This window comes from Bombus huntii, chromosome 7, assembly GCF_024542735.1.
Source record: "Bombus huntii isolate Logan2020A chromosome 7, iyBomHunt1.1, whole genome shotgun sequence".
Classification (NCBI taxonomy): Eukaryota; Metazoa; Arthropoda; class Insecta; order Hymenoptera; family Apidae; genus Bombus; species Bombus huntii.
Window position 1 is genome coordinate 9152407 of NC_066244.1, and position 19839 is coordinate 9172245.

The 19839-nt window shown below is 43.0% G+C and overlaps 3 protein-coding genes across 54 annotated transcripts in view; all 3 read right to left on the minus strand.

Moving 5' to 3' along the window:
- LOC126867654 (protein O-mannosyl-transferase TMTC2-like) overlaps nucleotides 1-6759 on the minus strand; it is a 215484-nt gene extending 208725 nt beyond the window's left edge. Inside the window, exons 1-2 of one of the 2 annotated variants that reach the window (XM_050622424.1) lie at nucleotides 6579-6759; nucleotides 418-738 (exon numbers count right to left, since the gene is read on the minus strand). The gene's annotated coding sequence lies outside the window, so the exon portion shown is untranslated. The remainder of the gene's footprint in view (nucleotides 1-417; nucleotides 739-6578) is intronic. The other variant, XM_050622423.1, reaches the window with a different exon arrangement.
- Nucleotides 6760-7509: 750 nt separating this feature from the next.
- LOC126867663 (protein dpy-30 homolog) lies at nucleotides 7510-8665 on the minus strand. 2 transcript variants are annotated; one of them, XM_050622448.1, is made up of 3 exons: nucleotides 8532-8665; nucleotides 8339-8415; nucleotides 7510-7895 (listed from the first exon to the last, which is right to left on the minus strand). In XM_050622448.1, the coding sequence occupies exons 1-3, from the start codon at nucleotides 8545-8547 to the stop codon at nucleotides 7653-7655; spliced, it is 336 nt and encodes a 111-aa protein (XP_050478405.1). In that variant the 5' UTR covers nucleotides 8548-8665; the 3' UTR covers nucleotides 7510-7652. The 2 variants fall into 2 exon arrangements, with proteins under 2 accessions (XP_050478405.1, XP_050478404.1); XM_050622447.1 differs by having other exon boundaries at nucleotides 8339-8418; nucleotides 8532-8664.
- Nucleotides 8666-8855: 190 nt separating this feature from the next.
- LOC126867648 (cell adhesion molecule Dscam2) overlaps nucleotides 8856-19839 on the minus strand; it is a 56289-nt gene continuing 45305 nt past the window's right edge. For 36 of the 50 annotated variants that reach the window (XM_050622376.1, XM_050622370.1, XM_050622361.1 and 33 more), the window contains exons 12-29: nucleotides 19398-19517; nucleotides 19140-19313; nucleotides 18766-19062; nucleotides 18301-18662; nucleotides 17842-18210; nucleotides 17578-17764; nucleotides 17211-17498; nucleotides 16863-17132; nucleotides 16552-16783; nucleotides 16311-16487; nucleotides 16074-16240; nucleotides 15531-15770; nucleotides 15126-15293; nucleotides 14456-14593; nucleotides 13610-13800; nucleotides 13171-13528; nucleotides 12761-12818; nucleotides 8856-11641 (exon numbers count right to left, since the gene is read on the minus strand). In XM_050622376.1, coding sequence (XP_050478333.1) covers nucleotides 11557-11641; nucleotides 12761-12818; nucleotides 13171-13528; nucleotides 13610-13800; nucleotides 14456-14593; nucleotides 15126-15293; nucleotides 15531-15770; nucleotides 16074-16240; nucleotides 16311-16487; nucleotides 16552-16783; nucleotides 16863-17132; nucleotides 17211-17498; nucleotides 17578-17764; nucleotides 17842-18210; nucleotides 18301-18662; nucleotides 18766-19062; nucleotides 19140-19313; nucleotides 19398-19517 — 3881 coding nt within the window. In that variant the 3' untranslated portion in view covers nucleotides 8856-11556. The other 14 variants (XM_050622409.1, XM_050622402.1, XM_050622408.1 and 11 more) reach the window with 7 other exon arrangements.

A 19839-nucleotide genomic window follows, 5' to 3' on the forward strand; every position in this document is an offset into this window, starting at 1 on the left:
GCGTAAAAAAGTTCAAGTGGAAAAATTCGAATCTGGGAGAGACCCATATTATTCTGCCTCTGAATACTAACGATTGTTTTGGTTAACAAGGTCTAGAGGCAAATGAACTCTGGACAGATTGTTATTGCCGTTTCTTGTAATGTAAGAAGATTAACTTTTTGTGGTGGCATTCGTCGGTATAAACATATGAACGTGCTTCCTAGGACAGGGTATATTGTCCTTTCTTCGATCGACATAATAGCATTGAGCAAGACGATTACGACTGGCATACACTATCTCTGTATCTGTACTTGTACTTATGCTGATCTTAATACAATTGACTATTACGAATTCATCCACTCGTTCTTTTATCAAACAAACCTACACGTTTAATTCAGCTCAAAATAATTTGAAAAATATTTGCTACCGAGAACTCACCATTCGATGGTCCCATCCAAATATCCGTCGTCGGTCGTTGAGTATCCAAAACAAAAAAATCGAAGCAAGGTTCCTCGTCGACTCACATCCCAAGATCCAAGAAACCAACTAGATATCCATTAAGATAAGCCGAGACCATGTTTAATGGTGAATCCAAATGTCGGCAAGAAGGTTGGTCGGTGGTGGCGACGGTAGAGCAGCTGGGGTTGGCGGTGACAAAGAAGCGAGAAACAAGGGCGATCGTTTCGTTCCGTAGTTTATAGCGTTTTCGCGACGTATCCGAAATGCGATACTGTGGCTGGATAGGCCTTGAAAAATGTTCTGTAACAGGAAGAAGATAACCGGTTAGCTGTTTTGCAGGAACAACATCCGATAGAACGAAATCCATTCCGTTAGATAAAAAAAAAGAGAGAGTGAGAGAGAAAGAAAAAGAAAAAATGAGACAGGAGTGGAAGAACTGATGCAGAAGTAAAAAATTATTAAACACGATGATATCGGTACCATCCGGACCGATGCAAATGGCCCATAAATTTGTGAAATTACATTGAAAATCAATGCGCTAGAGAAAGACAGGGAGCACGAGAGAGAGAGAGAGAGGACGCGCGTTTTAATAAAAACTCCCTACCCTTTTTGTCAACGTGCGCTGCTCTCAGCGATATTAAAACCCGAACTCGAACACAGCTCCCGTACATGTAGTAGTTTCACCGAAATAAACGAGGCTAGATATTCTTAACGTTTTACTGGATGTACCACAACAATAGAAAAAAAAGGAGAAAGAGAAAGGACAAAAACGGGCAAAGTGTGGACGAAACAAAAAAAGAACAGATTGACCTTATTCCCATAATAGCTCGACTCTGCCATTCGATCGACTCTTGTTTATCAATGAGAATCTAAGCCGCGAGTAAACGGTGGAACGTCGATAACCATCACGCTCGTACACCCTCGCGATTCTAGCAGCGTCGAAAACCTATCGATCCACAAAATCGATCCGACCTGCTTTTAGATCCCAGCTGTTTCGTCGTGCCGCGTATGTTTCGTTATCTAGACGATCGTTCCACTGTAATCGATTCTACGGTCACACACGAAACAATGTTCGCTTTCCTGGAGAGACTGTGCCAGCGAACGATGAAACTGACGCTATAGGTTGCACGGGCGCAGAGAGAACGCCGGTTTAACATCGGTGCCTGCGTCCCAGTGCACGCAGATATACAACGGTGATTTATTAGGTGGAGAATTCCAATTCGCGGGCTGGTTCATCGTGGACCGCAGATCAATCCAGTAAACATCTTCGGCCCTCTCTTCCTGATAATTCCTCTTGCTGCTTGCGTTCACGTATGTCGTTATAGAATTGCCGTTAGCTACTTTCTGTTTCTCCAAGTCTTATTGTCACGTCGCGTAATATAAACGCCATCCCTCGTTGTCTGGTCGTCAGATATCCACCCTCCCTTACTTAAACCCTCAATAAACCTAAGGAGCCACCATAAATCTTAGTATTTCTAAAAATCAGAATTCTCAAGTCTCGTAAATGTCTTTGGTTTATGGATTGTTCTTAAAACATTTCATCGCGTCTCTCCGCGAACTGTCGAACACTTATGGAAATTCCATACATAAGGACGTTTGACCGGATTAGTTGCTAAGCAATTAGCGTGACGAGAACGCGTCGACTGATCATGTCAGATTATAAAGGGAGGAAAAAGAGGAGCATTGTTTCGTTCGGATGAGATCCCAGAGAGCCACAGCGAAACAATGAAAGCAGATTTTCAAAGGGTATCGAGAACTGGCTTAATTGCCGTCGCAATCGTCGATAATTGTACATCCGTCGGTTTTCCTAACGAGAAAATGAACTAATAGGGGTAGAAACGAGTAATGGTTTCGTTCTCTTCCCACCACTCCCACTGACCTTTCGTAGTCGTTATCGCACGAAGTTAGATTGGATTCGCGAAAAAGCAACAACTTCGAACGAACCCCTCTTTTTATGTAGAACGAGTCTTCGCCTTTGATGCCATATCAAACGAGCGTGATTGAATGAACTATTTTTTTACGTAACTGATAAATGTTCCGATCCAGGTCATCGAAGGGGAAAAAATATGAATGCGGTAGCATGGTCATCAGGGTGGCGCAGCGGTATCGTGTCGTCCACGCCCTTACCGCGCCGCTTTTAGCGTTCCAAGTTAAGTTCTATCGACTGATTGGCAGTCCCCGAACGCTTTATTACGCTCCGGTCGACAATTTCGAGAATAAGCCATCACGGACAGTGGCGTAGATACGGTGGGCGTCTCGAGACCTGCATCGAGACACACAGAGAATACGAACAGAGTCGGGTTTCGTGCGTACCTTCCGGTAAAGGTATCGGTCTGGAAACGGTGAATTATATCCCCGTAAGGTATCATTCTGCGGTAAGAGATGGCACGGTAGCTATCTGATTCCGTTATCTCGGCGCCATATACCCAGTCCGTGGATTCCGCGGCGAAATAACAGTCCTCAGAAATAACGTATTCCGTAGGTCGGCCCTTTCAGCGTCCCTCTCGGGTACGTTCGCACATGTCTGTCTTCATTCGCCTTTCATCGACTAAGCTTTTCTTCTTTTCTGCTCTGACCGCGAAAGACGAAGATCGGACGTGGTGAACAATGCCGCGTGACGTTGGGTGCGGCCAGAAAACTGAACCAACTCCGCGACTGCAACTCGCATATGTACCGCCCTGATTGTCCTACGTATACGCGTCCTTAAGAATTAAAGCAACGTTCATTGTCCCGTTACTTGCAGAGTCGTACGGCGATGAAAGAATTAATAATTACGCGCAGCCTGCACGGCCACGCCAGAAACTCACAGGTTTGTCACAAAAAAGAAAAGGGGAGATTGAAATCGCTACCGCGATCCTACGGAGATAAGCTAGTGTGTACGTCAGAATGCAGAATGATTTGGCGCGATGGAAATGTGTATGTGTACGCGTGTACGGCAAAATAGAACCGCGACCGAACTGAAACTTGAACTACTGGCCACGAACGAGAAGGAAATTTATCGACGATAGGCGAGATCGATGAGACTGAAAAGGCTCCCGTACAATATATATCCCGGTAGGTATACACGTGTGAGTCAGCTATTAATACTCACAAATTATAAATAATGTCGCTGCCGCGACCACAAATCAGCGTTTGCTGTAATACCAGCAGAGGGGCTTTCGACTGGTCGGAGGATTAAGCGCTTTTCGAGAGACGCCTACCTGCCGGTGTGGAGAGAAGATGAAGGGCGGAGAGAGAGAGAGAGAGAGAGGAAGAGAGGTAGCAGTCGGTTCTACGTCCAGCTGCGATCGAAAACTAAAACTCTGGGGAGTGGATCCTCTACATTAAACCCCATCCATAGAAACGTATTGCTTTGTGTAAAATGTTCCCTGATAATATCGAAGCTATTCCGGGTGATATTGATATTGCTATTGCTAGGGCGGATGATACCAAAAAAAAAAAGAAATCATGCCTAATTTGAAAAAACGTTCGAGACAAAAAGACGAAACCACTTAGGCTCTCTTTTCTTTCCAATTTCATCCTTAAATCTTATCTCTGGATATAGACCTTTTAAGCCAGGATATCGTTTTAGGAACGACACACATAATGATTTTCGCTGGTGAAATCAACTTCGCACAATGCCATCAAACGTTCATACTCTTCATTGGAATGAATGCTCCATACTTGTTCTGTTTACGCGCATCTTGCATACAGTCCGAGGATAAACATCATTATCGAATTGATTCTATTTCGTCTAATTACTCGACGCGAATACGCTTCTATATGGCGGATAACCTGGGAATTTAACGAATATATTTGTGTATCATTGCTCTCCAATTAAGACGAGCCTCTTCTGCGCGTGATAATAAAAGATTTTTCAAACAATGAAGTTCCCTATTGTCCCATCTAGCCGATTTACATAGCTATAAAAGAGAACGAGCCATTCGCAGGGGACGAGTAAGAAGCCGGACGACGCGACGTTTTCGAGTTTACACGACCGTGTCGACGGGACTTTCACGTAATTGCGCATCAATGTCCTTCAGGGAAATGTCTTCTCGAGACCAATAAGTCCTGAAGAGGAAGCAGAGCGGAACGGAAGGAAAGAAACGAGAGCATGAAATAGCTGAGGAGATGCCGTGGCATGATAACAGATGTCTCGCGTCGCGGATCTTGTCTCGTTGTCTTCGGGCAGTGACGCGGTACGCCAGCATCCCCGGCATCGCGGCCCTTCGAGAAGCGAGAAGAAGCGAGGAGAGTACCGTCAAACAGATTGAAATCAACGGGAAGCGACTTCTATTTTCTCCTCTGCACTGTACCAGAGCCAGATCTGAAATGAAAATCTGTGGCCCCGCGAGCGAGGAACCGCAAGATAATTCAAAAAGAAGAGAATGACTGTAAGAAAGAGGGGAAGGCACAGCCCGGCAACGGCATAGCAAACGTCCTATGTACCTTCGCTCTGTTTCACGAAATCGCGAACGATTCAGTCAGACTGATTAAAATGTCCGTTTATAACGTGACCATATTACGAATTTCATTTTCGAACTGAATATATTCTCGAACGCTTCAGTTCGCAAGTTTCAGTTTCAATTTGCAAGCTGCAAACGTTCTGATATTCAATTAACGATTTTATATTACAACGGGCTTCGTTATTTTCAAAACAGATATTACATTTAATAATCGTAACTAGAGCGAAACCCAACCGGTATTTATTGTCTCAGGCTACGCGGCCGCGCTCGGACAAAAGTCCGTGTATCATCTTTCATGAACAAAATAAAATGCAAAAAAAGGGAAGCGGGAGAGAGAGAGAGAGAGAGAGAGAAAGTAGAAAAATATAAAAAGAGCGGAGAGTAGAAAAAAACTTTCTGGTTATCAGATAGAATTTTAGCTTGGTAAAAAATACGAGAGAAAAGAGGGCTTTAGCTCGCGCGAATCTGCTCGGTAAGCGTTTTTTCCCTAACTCCGACACAGAGAGACTCGAGCTAGAGAGGGGAAGAGAGCGGGACAGGAAGCTGTGGCAGAGTTTCCAGTTATGGAGAAAAATTTTATATTATCCGGAGTCGTTCGGAGACAGAAATTTCAAAAAACCTCGGCGCAACCTGGGAAGTCTCGCGCACTTATGACCGGTAAATCGTTTTCCGGCCTTCGAGATCGGCGAACTTACAAGTTTCGTTTCTTTCCCGACGAAACACGTTGCCGCCCGTCCTTTTTCCAACCTACCCCCCTCCGGTTCCTCTCACCCCATCTATGTTCAACTTTCATTTCCCAACCCGTAGAAACTTTCGATTAAATTTTCACAGAGGAACGCGCGAGGCCAAAGCTCCCACCTAGGTGGCTCGAGTAATTTCAACCGAACATCTCCTTTGACACGACCCGTCCCGGCTAATATAACGGTGCATATTCAAATTCGCAATTCGTGACATATTCCGTTCAGATGATCCGAGTGCGACTAGTGACTAGTACTAGCATAATCGGGAACATAATACACCCGCCTTGCCTTAGCCACGATGCAAGACGCGCGCTTAATCCGCGTTTGACGCTCACTAGCCTGTTGGCTGGGTATAGACGAACGTGCGATATTGTGCCAAACCGAGCAATTACTGTCGGTAATCTCGCTAATAGAATTCCAATATGCGTGCCAATTGAACCGAGTCACCGTATGGCCGTACGGGCGTGAATCTGCAGATTGTGCGCGCACGAAAGCCATGACACGATTTGCCCATTAACTATACTCTCAGTTTACTTGATACACGTTCTTTGTGCATGGGCTCCTAGAGAGCGCTAACTGTAACACGATCGCGCGCAAACCTCGCTATTTCGTCTAAATACAAAGAATTACGAAAGCCAGGCAGGAAACATAAACTCGCTGCTACTGTATCTTTCCCTGGTTTCCATATTGTATCGCATCATATACGGTTCAATCACAAAAGTTCCTACAATAGATACCCTATGTACAATACGATATGTAACGCGAATCTTCGTCCTATTTGGTTTAGCCAGACGAAAAAGATATTTGCTGGATATTACACAATATAAAAATTCTTTCCAGAAAACACGAAATAACAGCAGAAAAATAAAAGCAATATGAAGTTCACGGCAAATACACGGTGACAGCCGTATCAAGAAACCAAGGTAATATACGAGGGACTTGAATGGGAGCTCACCTCGTTAATTGGACTTGGTACGATGATGTTGCCGTGCGAATTGTTCCCCACGAAATTACCTCGATATCTTCTCGTTGTCGTCGTTTTGTACCAATGTCATACCGTTATCTGGGATATACACGAATTTTCTTCAGCATCGTTACGATCCACCGGTGCAATTAAACCGTTGATGCAACACACTACGCTCGACAAATCAACAACTAGATGACACACGTACATAATTGGCGAAACGGCGCGCGCAGATTTTAAATTCGAAAAAATTGGTGTCACTTCCGGAATGGAACCAAATTAAAATGTACGGTCGAACGTTGCGTGTCCATACGTATTATTGATCTTATCGAACTGTAAAATAAATTTCATGCCAATTCAGTGGACGATTACATTTAATTGCATCCAATTATATCGACGTGAACACGGAATACTCATTACGATTTATTGGACCAATGATAACGATCCTTCTCGTTTTTCATGGTCGATGTGAAACACATCGGTTCAGTGAAGTTCTATAAAGTATTTTTATTCAACCTGGCACGATCTGATTAAAATTTTTTCAGATATAAATTACTGGAGGTATCGTATATCTTAATGATGATGAACTTAATCTCTATAGATTTATACATTATAATACACATAACATACATATATATTCTATATCTGTATATATATATATATATATATATTAACTATATATATTATATATATATATATATATATATATATATATATATATAAAGAATTAACCTTGTTATTCACCAGAAAATTGTCATTAAAATTATATATATATATTAACTATATATATTCTATATATATATATAAAGAATTAACCTTGTTATTCACCAGAAAATTGTCATTAAAATTAAGCACAAAGATAAGCACCAAAGAGGAAACTCGTTACATTTTCTTTGCTATTTAACCACCAAAAAACTTGCCATACGATAGAAAGCTAATACATTTTTATTTAATTTGATACACAAATACGCCTTGTCCAACTTGAATATATTCCTAAGAAATGTCAATAAGTGTTCATAAACAATTCTTCAATTTTCACCACATACTTATACATGCATACGCAGTTCATTGACTAGTAGGTGGAGATTCGCCATTGTCATATTGACTTTTATTCCTCAACAAGTATCCAGCCAGAAAGCTAATGGGGTCAGCAGGTCGTTCCTTGGCTAAACTAGATAAAGCTTGTAACAAAATTGGGACTACAGTCTGGTCCAAATATTGCCTCGTTGGCAGGGATTGTAATTCAACACGTGATTTCTTTGGTGGCGCACCAGATAGATCTGAATCCTTATTCATTGCTAGTATCCTCTGTAACAATGAAAAACAATACAGCGGATGAAGATCAGTGTTAATTTTATTCTTACAAAAATAACTAGAACTATGTGCTATTATTTTCTTTACACCTTTTATAAACTTCACACAAAGGCAGTCATAAGAAGCACAAGATATTGGTAAAACTAATGAAACTGTACAAAAATATCCAAACCTAACTGCTCAAATGACCTAATCCAAGGTCGTTGGTACAAAACCATACTTAAATTTCGATACAACAGCTGTCATTAGTTTGGCGGGAAATATCAAAACTGTTTCGTTCGAATAATCCATTGTAAATTTGGATACATAAAATCGGCGTAACACTAGAAAAATATTCGATTAATAATCATATTTTAGAAACTATCAACGATAAAAGTCAACGTAAAAAGATAATAGCACAACAGGTTACGCCTACATTTATAGGTTATCTAACTTACGTGCGCTGTTTCGCTCACAACATTGGTGAGGGGTTGTGCCGGCGTTGCTGGCTCAGTCCTTTCCTCTGTTGTGTTTTCTGCTATTACAAGAACAACACGTTGTTCGACATTATTATTAACACAAATTCTCGTCCGAAACGTATCCTCTAACACTACCTATTAAATAATAAAAAGCAAAATAAACGGTACGTACCACCGCCAGACGCCATCGTGCGAACAAATAATGTTACCAACTATTACGAGTTATCACTGCATAAACACCATTCAAATGTTACCATATCGTAAACATTCGAAATGCGGCGCGGTTTTTGATGACCCAGTAAAATATTAAATATTGCAAATCAATAGCGCATTGCTTTTGTAGTATAATCAAACGTGTTCTAATGGATCTTTAAAATATTTAAAACATGATATAGCGATTATTTTACAATTATGTTTAACGAAAAATCCAGTCCTTCGTGAACATACACATAAGTTGAATAAAAGATTTGATGTTTAGGAATCTAAAATCAAACAATTGTTTCCTTTTTTTTTTGGTTTTATTTATTTAACGTAAAGTTAGACGCTACGACTTTGGTACAAAAACATAAAATATTGGTACTGAGGAAACGGTGTACTACGAGCGGATCCTCGAGTCCCTACGAACGCGGAGAAATACGAGTATCGTTGTACGAGAATGCGAACTTACAGCCAATTTAAAGGCGAGCACTGAGCGCAACACAGGGTACTAATTACGAAATGTCCCGAGTCTGCTTGCAACGGAAAAAGAAAACGATACGCGCTCCGCCGAAGGAGAAGCTCGAAGAACCGCCTCGTTGCTGCACGAAAACGAATATCCAAAATTACCAATGAACAAAGCATAATATATAGGTATAACGCGGACGGCGGCACCGACCGTTTCACAGCATCATCAAAAGTAACGTTAAACTTTGCGAAAAAAAAACGATACCAGATCGATCACACAAACGATAACGATTAAACGAGTAGTATTTCCAATCGATTAATAGAAGAAAGCTATGCGACAATCCGCGAACATCACGTTTTTTTTTCTTTTATTTTTTTCAGCTTTTGTTACTTAATATCGACGGTCACGTCTTCAATCGTACGGCTAATATCGAATATGTTAAATGTCTTTCGATTTCTCTTTCATCGCGTTAAGTTCCAAAGCATCAAAGCGAAAAGTTCCGCGAGCGTTATGTGAGTAAAACGTGATATACATCGTAAAAGGTGACTTGCACATGGCTACATTAATGTGGTAGAGCGCGATCGTAACACATACACGAGACACGAGACTTTGCGCAACCTTTAAAATCACATCGATGAGTAAAAGTGCGTCGGCGAGCAGAGTTGCAGCCACACATTCAAAGTCACAGATTCACGGACAAAGTATCCCGGCAACAGCTCGTCGTCAACGACGAGACATCCTTCGACCGTGATCCAAGTTCAACTGGTGTACCACTCGTGCATCGCCTCGGCAAATAAATGCAATATCTAGACATACCTACTTACAACGTATATATATGAACGTCAATGTATACATATATATTTATATTTATATATTTATATATTTTTATATATCTAAATAGTGTTGTGATAAAAACGAACTATGAGATACGCGTCGTAATTGTATCCTGGCGCCACATCGATATACAGGATTGAATATTCGAACGAACGGTGTTTCGATTTTTCTTATCTATTTACTTTTTTCGATTTCCAATAGCGCTCTATCTAATCGCATTTCTATGGCCTGATTTTTCTATTTACTCATCTATTACTCGACGTGTCACCATTGAACGAAAGAGAACGGCGCACCTCGCGACCATCCGTCCGACTTATGTCCTACTTACGTTTAAATCGGTACTTGTTGCTCGAATTGCTTACACGTATAATATCATCGTCGCTTTTATAATTAAATTCACGTAGGTTCATAATTGATCGAGATTAGCTTGCGAATATATGTGTGTGTATAGCGGACTAAATATTATATAGGACGATTAAAAATCGACAACGAACGTGGTGTGTGCTTACGCGTTATCTTCTCTCCTTTTAAAGTATGGCATGTGATGTTTTATAATGTGGTCAGCTGACGATTTCGTGTTTCGAATCGTGATCTACGATTTAGCGTGCCGCGTTCTTCCTACGGATAAGTCGATCGGTGAAAAAGGAATTTTATGAAAATTTGTTGGTTCGACACACGCGGCGGAAGAAGTATCGATTAGACGCCACCACGGCATCGATGCGACCTGTTGCTTGACTACTTGCTACAACGACGACAACGACGACGCACTCTCTGCGACACTGTCGCAATACAGTGCTTTCTAGACTTGCTCTCCGCGACGTCGAGACTCAAGATCGTCAATCACCAAAAAGGGGGACACAACCTTCGTTACGAAATTATAAATTGTATATATATGTATAATATCATCATCATATATATATATATATATATATATGTATGTATAATATCATATGCCTGTAGGGAGCGGCAGTGTGGCACAACCATGACTTAAAAAGCGAGTAACTAATGTATCTCGTGTGTACTTCCCGTGACTCGTGGCGCTTGGAAGCGACAATTGTAACCTAGGATATACCGCCAAAACCCCCGTGAAACGCACCGTCGCCGAGAGCACGCGTCGCGGGCCGGATTCTAGTCGCATTTTTTCAACGTCCACGAACATGCCGGGTGTGTTCGTTTTCTAACAAGACACTCGTTTAGGACGAATCGATGAGTTCGATGGTTCGTTAAGTTACACAAAACGACGCGGTATGTTGCCCCTCGAATAAAAATTACCTCTTCGCCTGAATCGGCAGTTAATCAATTTGGCAGTTTTGTAATATGGCCTTGTCGACAATTGAGCAAGAATGAGTGCGCTTATACGAAAAAACGCGAGATCGAAATAGAGAAAGGCCAAAAAGGGGATAAAATGATATGGTCGAAGACGAAGAAAACGGTCCCTTCAGGAGACAAATATCGTCGTCGCTGGTAAATCAACCTCAGGGTTGATTGTTTAAACGAAACGTCTCAACGAGTGTACCGCCTAATGCGATGGACCGAATCTATTTACTCGCGACGATGGTAATTTTTCTGATATATCGTTGCAATTTGGACCGACGACAGCACCGGGGGAAGAGTTAGCGTACGCGCTCTTTCCGTTTCTCTCGAATCTTCGGTCGCTGGTGATGAGAGAGACGGAAGACCACGGAAGATGATTTACAGGTTACACTGCCACAGTATCGTAGGGTGTGAGGAGTCCCCCGTGACCGCCGTGGCCGGCGCTGGTTTGCCGGCTGGGGGCTTCGTTTCTGTAACAGGCAGTTTATGCTTTCAATTTTCCTCCTTGTACTCTTGCGTTCCCTTTTACATCAGCGTTATTCTAAGTATCCGTATACAGATACTAGCTATATATCGCATTTTTCCGGTAGCTTCTATGCATCCAAAGGATAGAAATAAAAACTATCTGCACGTGATTCAGCGAAACATGCACTAGTTGCAATCGCCAGTACATTAATAATAAGAATCGTTTCATTAGTACGATAATAAAGATATTTTATAGCGGTTGTTAAGTTAGTAGCACCAGCGGCAATGGCAGCAGGATCTGTAGCAATGAAAAAAGTAAGAGCCGTTAGCGAAAATAAATATGGCATCGATCGCAATCGCGATCGTGATCGGTCGACGTGATCTAATGAACAAAAATTAGTATTATCTACGAATATCACACTTGGCAAAATGTCATGAAAATCGCATGCAAATACATATAAACTTAGTAAGCATTATTCGACCCAGGTAGAGATCTGATTGTCGTTGGTATGGAAGCGACGCTGTCGAAGCATTGACTGACCTATATTCTCGTGGCCACAAAAAACTAGCTAAGAACAAAGTTAACGCAACTTCTAAAGCTTTCCAAAACTCATCTATAACGCGATTGTCGTTACAAGAATGCATCCTGCGGTTTAATTATTATTATTATTGTCTAACGAACTTACGGCTTCCTGCGTAAAGAGTCATGAAACAAGAAAAAGTCAGAGATACGTTAAGCAGATTGTCAAAAGGATTGTTCAGAATTCTTAGCGAAACCACCGTGCACTCGATCGTCACTATCATTTTGGAACACCCAGCGAATCAATTGGTCCAAATCGAATCCGAAGATACCAATGGTTTAGAAAAAAAAAAAGAAACAACAATTTACGAGAAGAAGAAGCAGGTCTGGCAAAATTACAATATTATATTATGGAGAATCGAGAAACGTATGACGTTTGTTCGAATAGTAAAAGTCGAAGCGACTAACGGAGTGGTTGGCCAATTTACTTTCGAGAAAGTCAATGACAGTTCTCGAGGCAAGAAATCGCTCGAGACACAGCGGCATGAACGGTGACGTTTCTTAATCGTACACCGTTAACCAAACTCACTCGATCTCTACTGACCTCTCTATGAGTTTACGCATCTCCTCGGTGGTCATGCCGTCCTTGCCGCGAGCATTCACTGAAATAGAAAAACACACGGCACGATTGACACAACGGTAAACTACTACGACGACACGTAGCATGCAAATCGTGGAAGCTAAACGATTAGATACACAGACTCCGCAGCGAGTCCCGGTTCATTCTTGTACGCCGTGACTCACTCGGCATGCCTATATTTTCTACTATTTAAAGACGAGCAGCGATAAGGAAACACAGAGCGAATAGTCGAAACGAGATCACCTTGACTCGGCTCAAGAAGATACAACGTTAGAAAATTGTTCTTCCCGGTAACGAGTCATTCTATTGTAAATTAATTCGCTTCGTAATTCGATCCTCTGATTCCCTATTCGATCACTGTTCTTTGTACTGACCGCCGTAGTTGCGGTTCACAAGTTGGTCGCGATCACACTCTGCTTCGCTGATCTCGTTGCTCTCTTTGCTGTCGTTGAAGCTGGAGTTGTTCTGGTCGTGGTTCCTTGGTGGTGGTGGGGGTGGTTCGGGTGATCCAGAAACGGGAATATTGCGGGCCGATCCTACACTGCGACGTCCAACAGAGCCACGAGATCCATAATGATCATAGGGAGCGCCGTATTGTCCGTATTGAGAGCCATATTGATCTTCTTCAGGAGCGCAGTTTGCCGGGTCATCGTATTCAGGAGAGAAGACGTTATGGGTTCCGCTGCCACCTCCTTGGGATGGAACTCGAGAGTAACGACCATTTTGACGTGGCTGTGAAAAAAAATGAAGAAATTTAATTCAATAAATTGAATTAATTAAACTAGGAAATATCTCTAGAAAGAGTTATGATACCATAGACTGAGATCCAGAGCGGCTGTGAGCAGAAGCGTTAGTAGGATGTCCAACAGGTGGTCCCATGGTACCAGAGTGTCCATTGCCAGGGTGAGGGAAGGTCTGGAATTGCATAGCCTTGCTGGGGTCCATTTCTTCGCGGAATCCAAGAAGGTGGAAGGTAGCGTACGGGCAGATCTCATCCTCCATGCCTGAAAGAAACAATCACTCAGGGTAGACACTGCAGTTATAGACCTGCTTGAACTAATCTATTCATTGTATAGGATTATCTCCATCAATCGGATAATCTTTCGCAAGGTGTTGGTCTCGTGCAGTCATCGTTATCGCTAAAATTGTCAGGTACCTACGTATTACATTCCTATGTTTTTCCTCTTGTCTCGTACTTGCTTGTCAACGAGAAATATTTAAGGAAAGATTTCATGCATGTTAGTCGTATAGGTACAGGTCCATTTACATTTGCTCGATTTTCGTATCTTATGATAAATATCCTAGATATCGTCAACTAAAAACTGACGAAGATCAAGTGAGAAATTGGTCCTGTTCCGCTTAGAAAAGTGGGACAAATCGAAAGAGGTGTTTCCTATGAGTACATCGTGTTTATCTGTTTGCGAAACCAAAGGGTACCAGAGCGCAAGCATGCGAGGACGTGCAAACATTAAGAGGGTTACATCAACACTGTGTAAGAACCGTGGAACTCAAAGGACTTACGAAGACCGACTGCAACCAGCCAATAGCTGCACCGGCCGTAGGTTAGTAATCGTAGTCTCGCGATAGACGAAGGCTCGTCATGGCGACACAAGAAGGAGAAAGAGCACTTCGTTCGGGTCTTTAACTATTTTTACCAACCTCTGTGGGAGAGAGCTTCGGCACTGCCCATACGGGGTGGCGGTGGACATCTTCGATTCGGTGCGCAATGATTCAATTCTTCGTACATATGTCGTCTGGGATCCCACGTCGAGTGGCTTCTTATCGAGCCTGTTCCACCTATCGAACATATACTACAAAGGTCGTACGACTGACTGACGCTTACCAATGTTCGGTTTTGGCTCGCTGCCATATCGGGGTGATTGATTTCATTGACGATTCACGGAGTCATCCGAGTGAACAGGGTAATCGTTCATGGTACACGCTTGGTACGCGCAGCAAATGTGATAAGCGCAAAATAAGGGAGGAAAGATAACCGTTCCCGTGGGACATACATATCGATTAGGTGTAGAGAAAAAACATTTTGAAGCGAGGCAAACAATAAAACAACTGGCATTGACTATGATCAACGCGTATATAAATAATGTGTCTGGACGTGTATGTGTGTGTGTGAGTGAGTGAGGTTTATCAACGACGTATCGACACGCCGATTTGTCTGACGATGGTGAGGTCTAAAATCGTGTCACCTGTGCGATTCGATCGTGTGTCACGTAAAATAAAAATAACGGTAACACTATCGTGCCGATGCGACAACATCTAGACAATAATTGGAATTTAGCTAGAAATCATATTGTAGGCAGTTGTGGCTTACTTATCACTGTACCTCGCTTGATGCGATCGCAGGTGTTATAATTTGAGCCAGGAACAGGGGGCAGTTTGCGATTCGGTGGGGCGATGTATCCAAGTTCGTCGCGAAGATCGGGCCTGCGTTTGTCAAGGGTAGCTCCGCCAACTCCAGTTTGCTGATATACCACATCGTCTAAAAGAACGAACGATACAAATGCCACTCGAGAGTTCGACAATATCGAGCATTCGGTATTCGATTTGGATCGATTATCAGAAAAATAATTTCTCCGAACATCTCGGATTAGTTTCATCGTTAATGTCAATTCCATTCAATCGATAAAAATTTTCTTTTATTTACAAATTATCCTTCTGATAAACTTCCATCTATGTTCTCATAGCAAGATAAAATAATAAAAAAAAATTGGTATACATTGTCCTTCGTAATATTTCTCGTCGGCTGATGAGATACCTCGCAGCCGTGTTTGTTCCGGACCTCGAGTTCTCCTAGACAGCGCGACGCAAATCACAACTATGCCTACAATAATCACAACAATCGTAGCTCCCACCGGCACCACAACGTTCACGTTGAACCAGCTAGGTAACCAGGGGAAATAACGCCTGACATCCGTGTTGTCGTTACCATTATTGCGTACGGGGGGTGCGATCGTACCTGTTCGTTAAAACAATAAAAAAAAGGAATATTACCTTTATCACCACCATGGCCCTTTCCTCTGAGAACGCAGATCACGATGACGGCAACGATTATAACAAAAATAGCTGCTACCACGGGTACGACCAGATTTAAGTTAGCCATGAAAATTTTCATCGGATCTTCGTCGTTGCCACCACCGTTCACATCAGGTAGCTCTCGGGCCGGTGCAATGGTGCCTGGAACAAAAAATATGGCGACCATTCAATCCAGCCACCATTAGCACCGGCGACGAGTGTGCCGCTGCCGTTTGAATCCTCTTACCTCCGGTTACGGTCAGTGTCGCGAATTCATACTCGGCTACAGCGAAACCAGCATTATTGTGAGCAGTAACGCGCAAGTGATACCAGCTAGCAGGGTCCAAATCCAAAACAACAAAGTTTCCACCGGGTTTCACATTGTTCGAGACTTGATTCCATTCCTGTTGGTGCCTGAATCGCATCAAAGGGCGTTTAAATTTTCATCAAACTCAAAGAGTCTCTTCTATACAATTTTCCTTACTTCTTCTTGTGTTCGACGACGAAGTAGAGCATTGGGCAGCCACCGTCGGACCAGGCGCTGAGATGCAGGGTGATGCTATTCGTGGAAACTTCGATGAATCTGGCCGCTTCGGGAATGATCGGTTTCGAGCCCTTGGTACGTGTGTTGAGCATGTCGGAAGGATCGCCGGTTCCAATTCTAAGGGAATGACAAGTGAGCCTCGCTCCACGACAGTTTTATTCATGCAGGCGTAGATTATTACCCGTTATATGCAGTAACGTAAATCTGGTATCTTGAGCCACACCACAGATTTTCGAGAGTATATTTCTGAGCAGTAGAGCTAATTTGTGCAGTTTCCCAGTCGCCGAATTCCGGTTTGTAGTGAATCGTGTATCCATGGATCGGAGCATTATCGGCAGGGTGAGGTCTCAGTTTCATCGTCAACGAGTTGGTGGTCGTAGCAGTAAGAGTAACTTGCGGTGAGTGTGGGGGAGCTACGAAACGTCGTCTCATATCAATCATTCGTTCTCGAATCCCATCGAATCCCATCCGAAGTCCTAAGATATCACTCACCGTGAACGATCAGTTGGTGAGTAACGGTATCATGGCCAAACGAGTTCTCAACATAGCAAGAGTATTCTCCAGCATCGGTACGATCGACTTCCTTGATGAACAGAGATCCCTCGGGCAGTTGTCGCAGTCTGTCGCTAGATTGAAGAACGGCGCCACGTACTTTCCATGTAACTTCCGGTGCAGGTACTCCGACAGCCAGGCAGGGTAATTTAACATCTTCCTTATAGGTAGCAGTGAATTTGTCGTCAAACGATGCGATCTTTGCCGGTACTGGAAAGTTAGTTTATCACGATCAAATTAGTTTACCACAAATGACTAAAATGTAAACAACAGAAAATTGAAGAGTACCTCGAACGCTTGGTGCCAATGCCACGATCTTTGAAGCCTCTCCTTCGCCAATGTTGGTACTAGCAGTTACCCAGAAGTCATATCTGCGTTGTTTGTCCAATCCAGATGCCTCGTGAGTCAGTTGATTCGGTGGTACTTTCTGGCTAGTTGGTTCCTCTGCGTTGTCTGCCTTGGTGTAAACGATATACTGGGTGATAACTCCATTCGGTTGGCTTGGTGGGCGCCACGAGACAAGAATCGATTCAGCTGACATAACCAGAGCCTTGACCGCGATAGGTGCTTCAGGGGCTATAAGAAAGAGAATAGAGCACGTTTCAGATACCAGTTACAATTTGTTGTAAATTTACTTCTACCAGGCATCACTTACCGTCTTGTTCCGTTTGGCAGTGAATAGGTGCAGATTTAACTCCATCGCCGCCAGAAGTAAAAGCCAGAACCTGCATAGTGTAATTGGTGTATTTCTTCAGTCCGTGTAAGATGGTCTCGCTGGAGGAGGTGATCTTGGTGTCCTTGGTGTTCTCATCGTACCAGGTGTCAGATGGTCCGTAAATAACCTGCGAAAGAGAATCGTAAATATCGCCACAACACACACACAAAAACACTTATTCAGAGTGTAATCCTCTTTATCTACCTTGTATCCGGTGATAACTCCATTGGCGGCGCTAAGAGGCGGTGACATCCAGGAAACTCTGATAGTCTGGGAAGTCAAGGTGGTGCAAGTAGTGTCATGAGGGGGTTGTTCAGGTACTCCTTCGGCGGTGTGTTGTCTTCGTTCCTCGCTCATTGGTCCCGATCCAACTTTGTTAAACGCTTGAACAACAACGCTGTATTGAGTGTAGGTCTTCAGATTCATGATTTGCAAGTGGTGTTCCTTTCCATCTTCCTTCGAGAAGTCAACGGTTTCGTAAATGTAGTCAGAGGAGGAAGAGAGTTTGTAGCCAACGTAGTATCCAAGAATCTCACCGTTCCAGTCTTCGCGTGGGGGTGGTTTCCATGTTACCTAATCGAATGAAATCGATAGTCTCAAATCGATAGATCAAAATATACTTTGTTATTTAAATATTTATCAGCTGTAAGAAACTTAAGTTACCTTAAGAGTGTGCTGGTCAAGAGCGTCAACGCGAACAGAGGTTGGTGGGCCGCTAGGAGCTTCTTCGGCAGTGATAATTGTAACGGTATCAGACGGGTCAGACGCACCAATTTCATTCTCAGCAACAATTCTCAGGTGATATGTGGTGGCAGGTCTCAGGTTGAAAACGCCAGCTACGTTCTGTTGCGATCCGGGTACCAGTACTCTGTCAATGTCAGTTTCCCAAGAGCCTTTGCTGATTTTGTATTCAATGACGTAGCGTTTAATGGGGCTGTTTCCGTCGTATGGTGCTGCCCAGGATAATTGAACCGATCGTCCGGATTTGTCTAATACCTTCAGGCCGTATGGTACTTCAGGAACCTCTGGAATTCAAAAATCAAGGAAATTTCATCAAGTTTTGTTACTTACTTCGATCGATATGCGAAAAGTTAGGCAGACGTTGAATTTGTGCAAATCAATTCGAACCTTGTACAATCATGTTGATGCTGGTGTCATCGCTTCCAAAGGCATTGGTGGCAACGCAGGTGAAAAGGGCAGAGTCGCTTCTCTCAGTTCTCTTGATGCTCAGGTCAGACAGTACGCCGTTAGCCAAAATCTCTTCGCGGATGGTGTAACGAGAATCGCTCTTCGGGTCCAGTCTCTTGTTGTTCATGTTCCATAAAATACCAATTGGTTTTTCGCCTTGAGCCTCGCATTGCAGTACAGCAGGTTCTCCACGTCGTGCGGTCTGGTTCTTCAGTTTGATCTCAAAGTGGGGTGGAGCTGCGATTCAAGCGATATAAAAATTATTAACAGAATTAAAAGAAGTAAGAAAGAAATAATCGCGAATAGTGTGTTACCCTGAACCGAGATGAAGATAACAGCCGAAAGTCCTGCGCCAATTCCATTTACAGCCTCGCACAGATAGTAGCCCTCGTTCGTCTTCTGAATATTATTGATTGACAGAGTTCCATCCTCAACGCTGATATCTGGGTTGCTCAGTTTCAAATCGGTATAATCGCCCGGTGTATCTCCTATAAAATAGAAAATACAATTTGTCATAAAGGTATCGATAGAGGAAAAGTAATGATAGTAATCGTCGAGGCGAATATATTTACCAGCAGCTTTCTTCCATGTGACCTGGGGCTTGGGGAAACCATCAGCTTTACATTCAACACGTGCATCAGAGCCTTGAGCAAATGCCTTATCGGTGGGTTCCAGAATCCAGCGAGGAGGTACTGTTATAGAACAACAAAGTTATTCAAATGTCCTCCCGGCGCATCCACCATATCGGCAGTTAATCCGGAAGTCAGTCGCATCGTGATCTTGGGTTTCCATAATTTCTATCGGACATTCCGATACTTTGCAACCGATAGTCGACAACTGTTTCGAATCTCGAATTACGTGTGTATCTATTTATCGATTTAATAAAAATAAAACCGAAGATCACGACAGTCAGTTTCGTGGCATGCTGAACGAAACGCGACTCGCCCCCGCAACTGCGACAACATTGCAAAAGTTCGACATGCGGGAATTCAAAATGATTATGCGGGTGACTAC

Bases quoted from the DNA above. Each gene is read 5' to 3' on its own strand.
- LOC126867663 (XM_050622447.1), bottom strand. The intron at 7,896-8,338 runs GTAAGTTAGATA...TCATTGTTACAG, and splicing joins TTGTGAGCGAAACAGCGCAC to AGGATACTAGCAATGAATAA.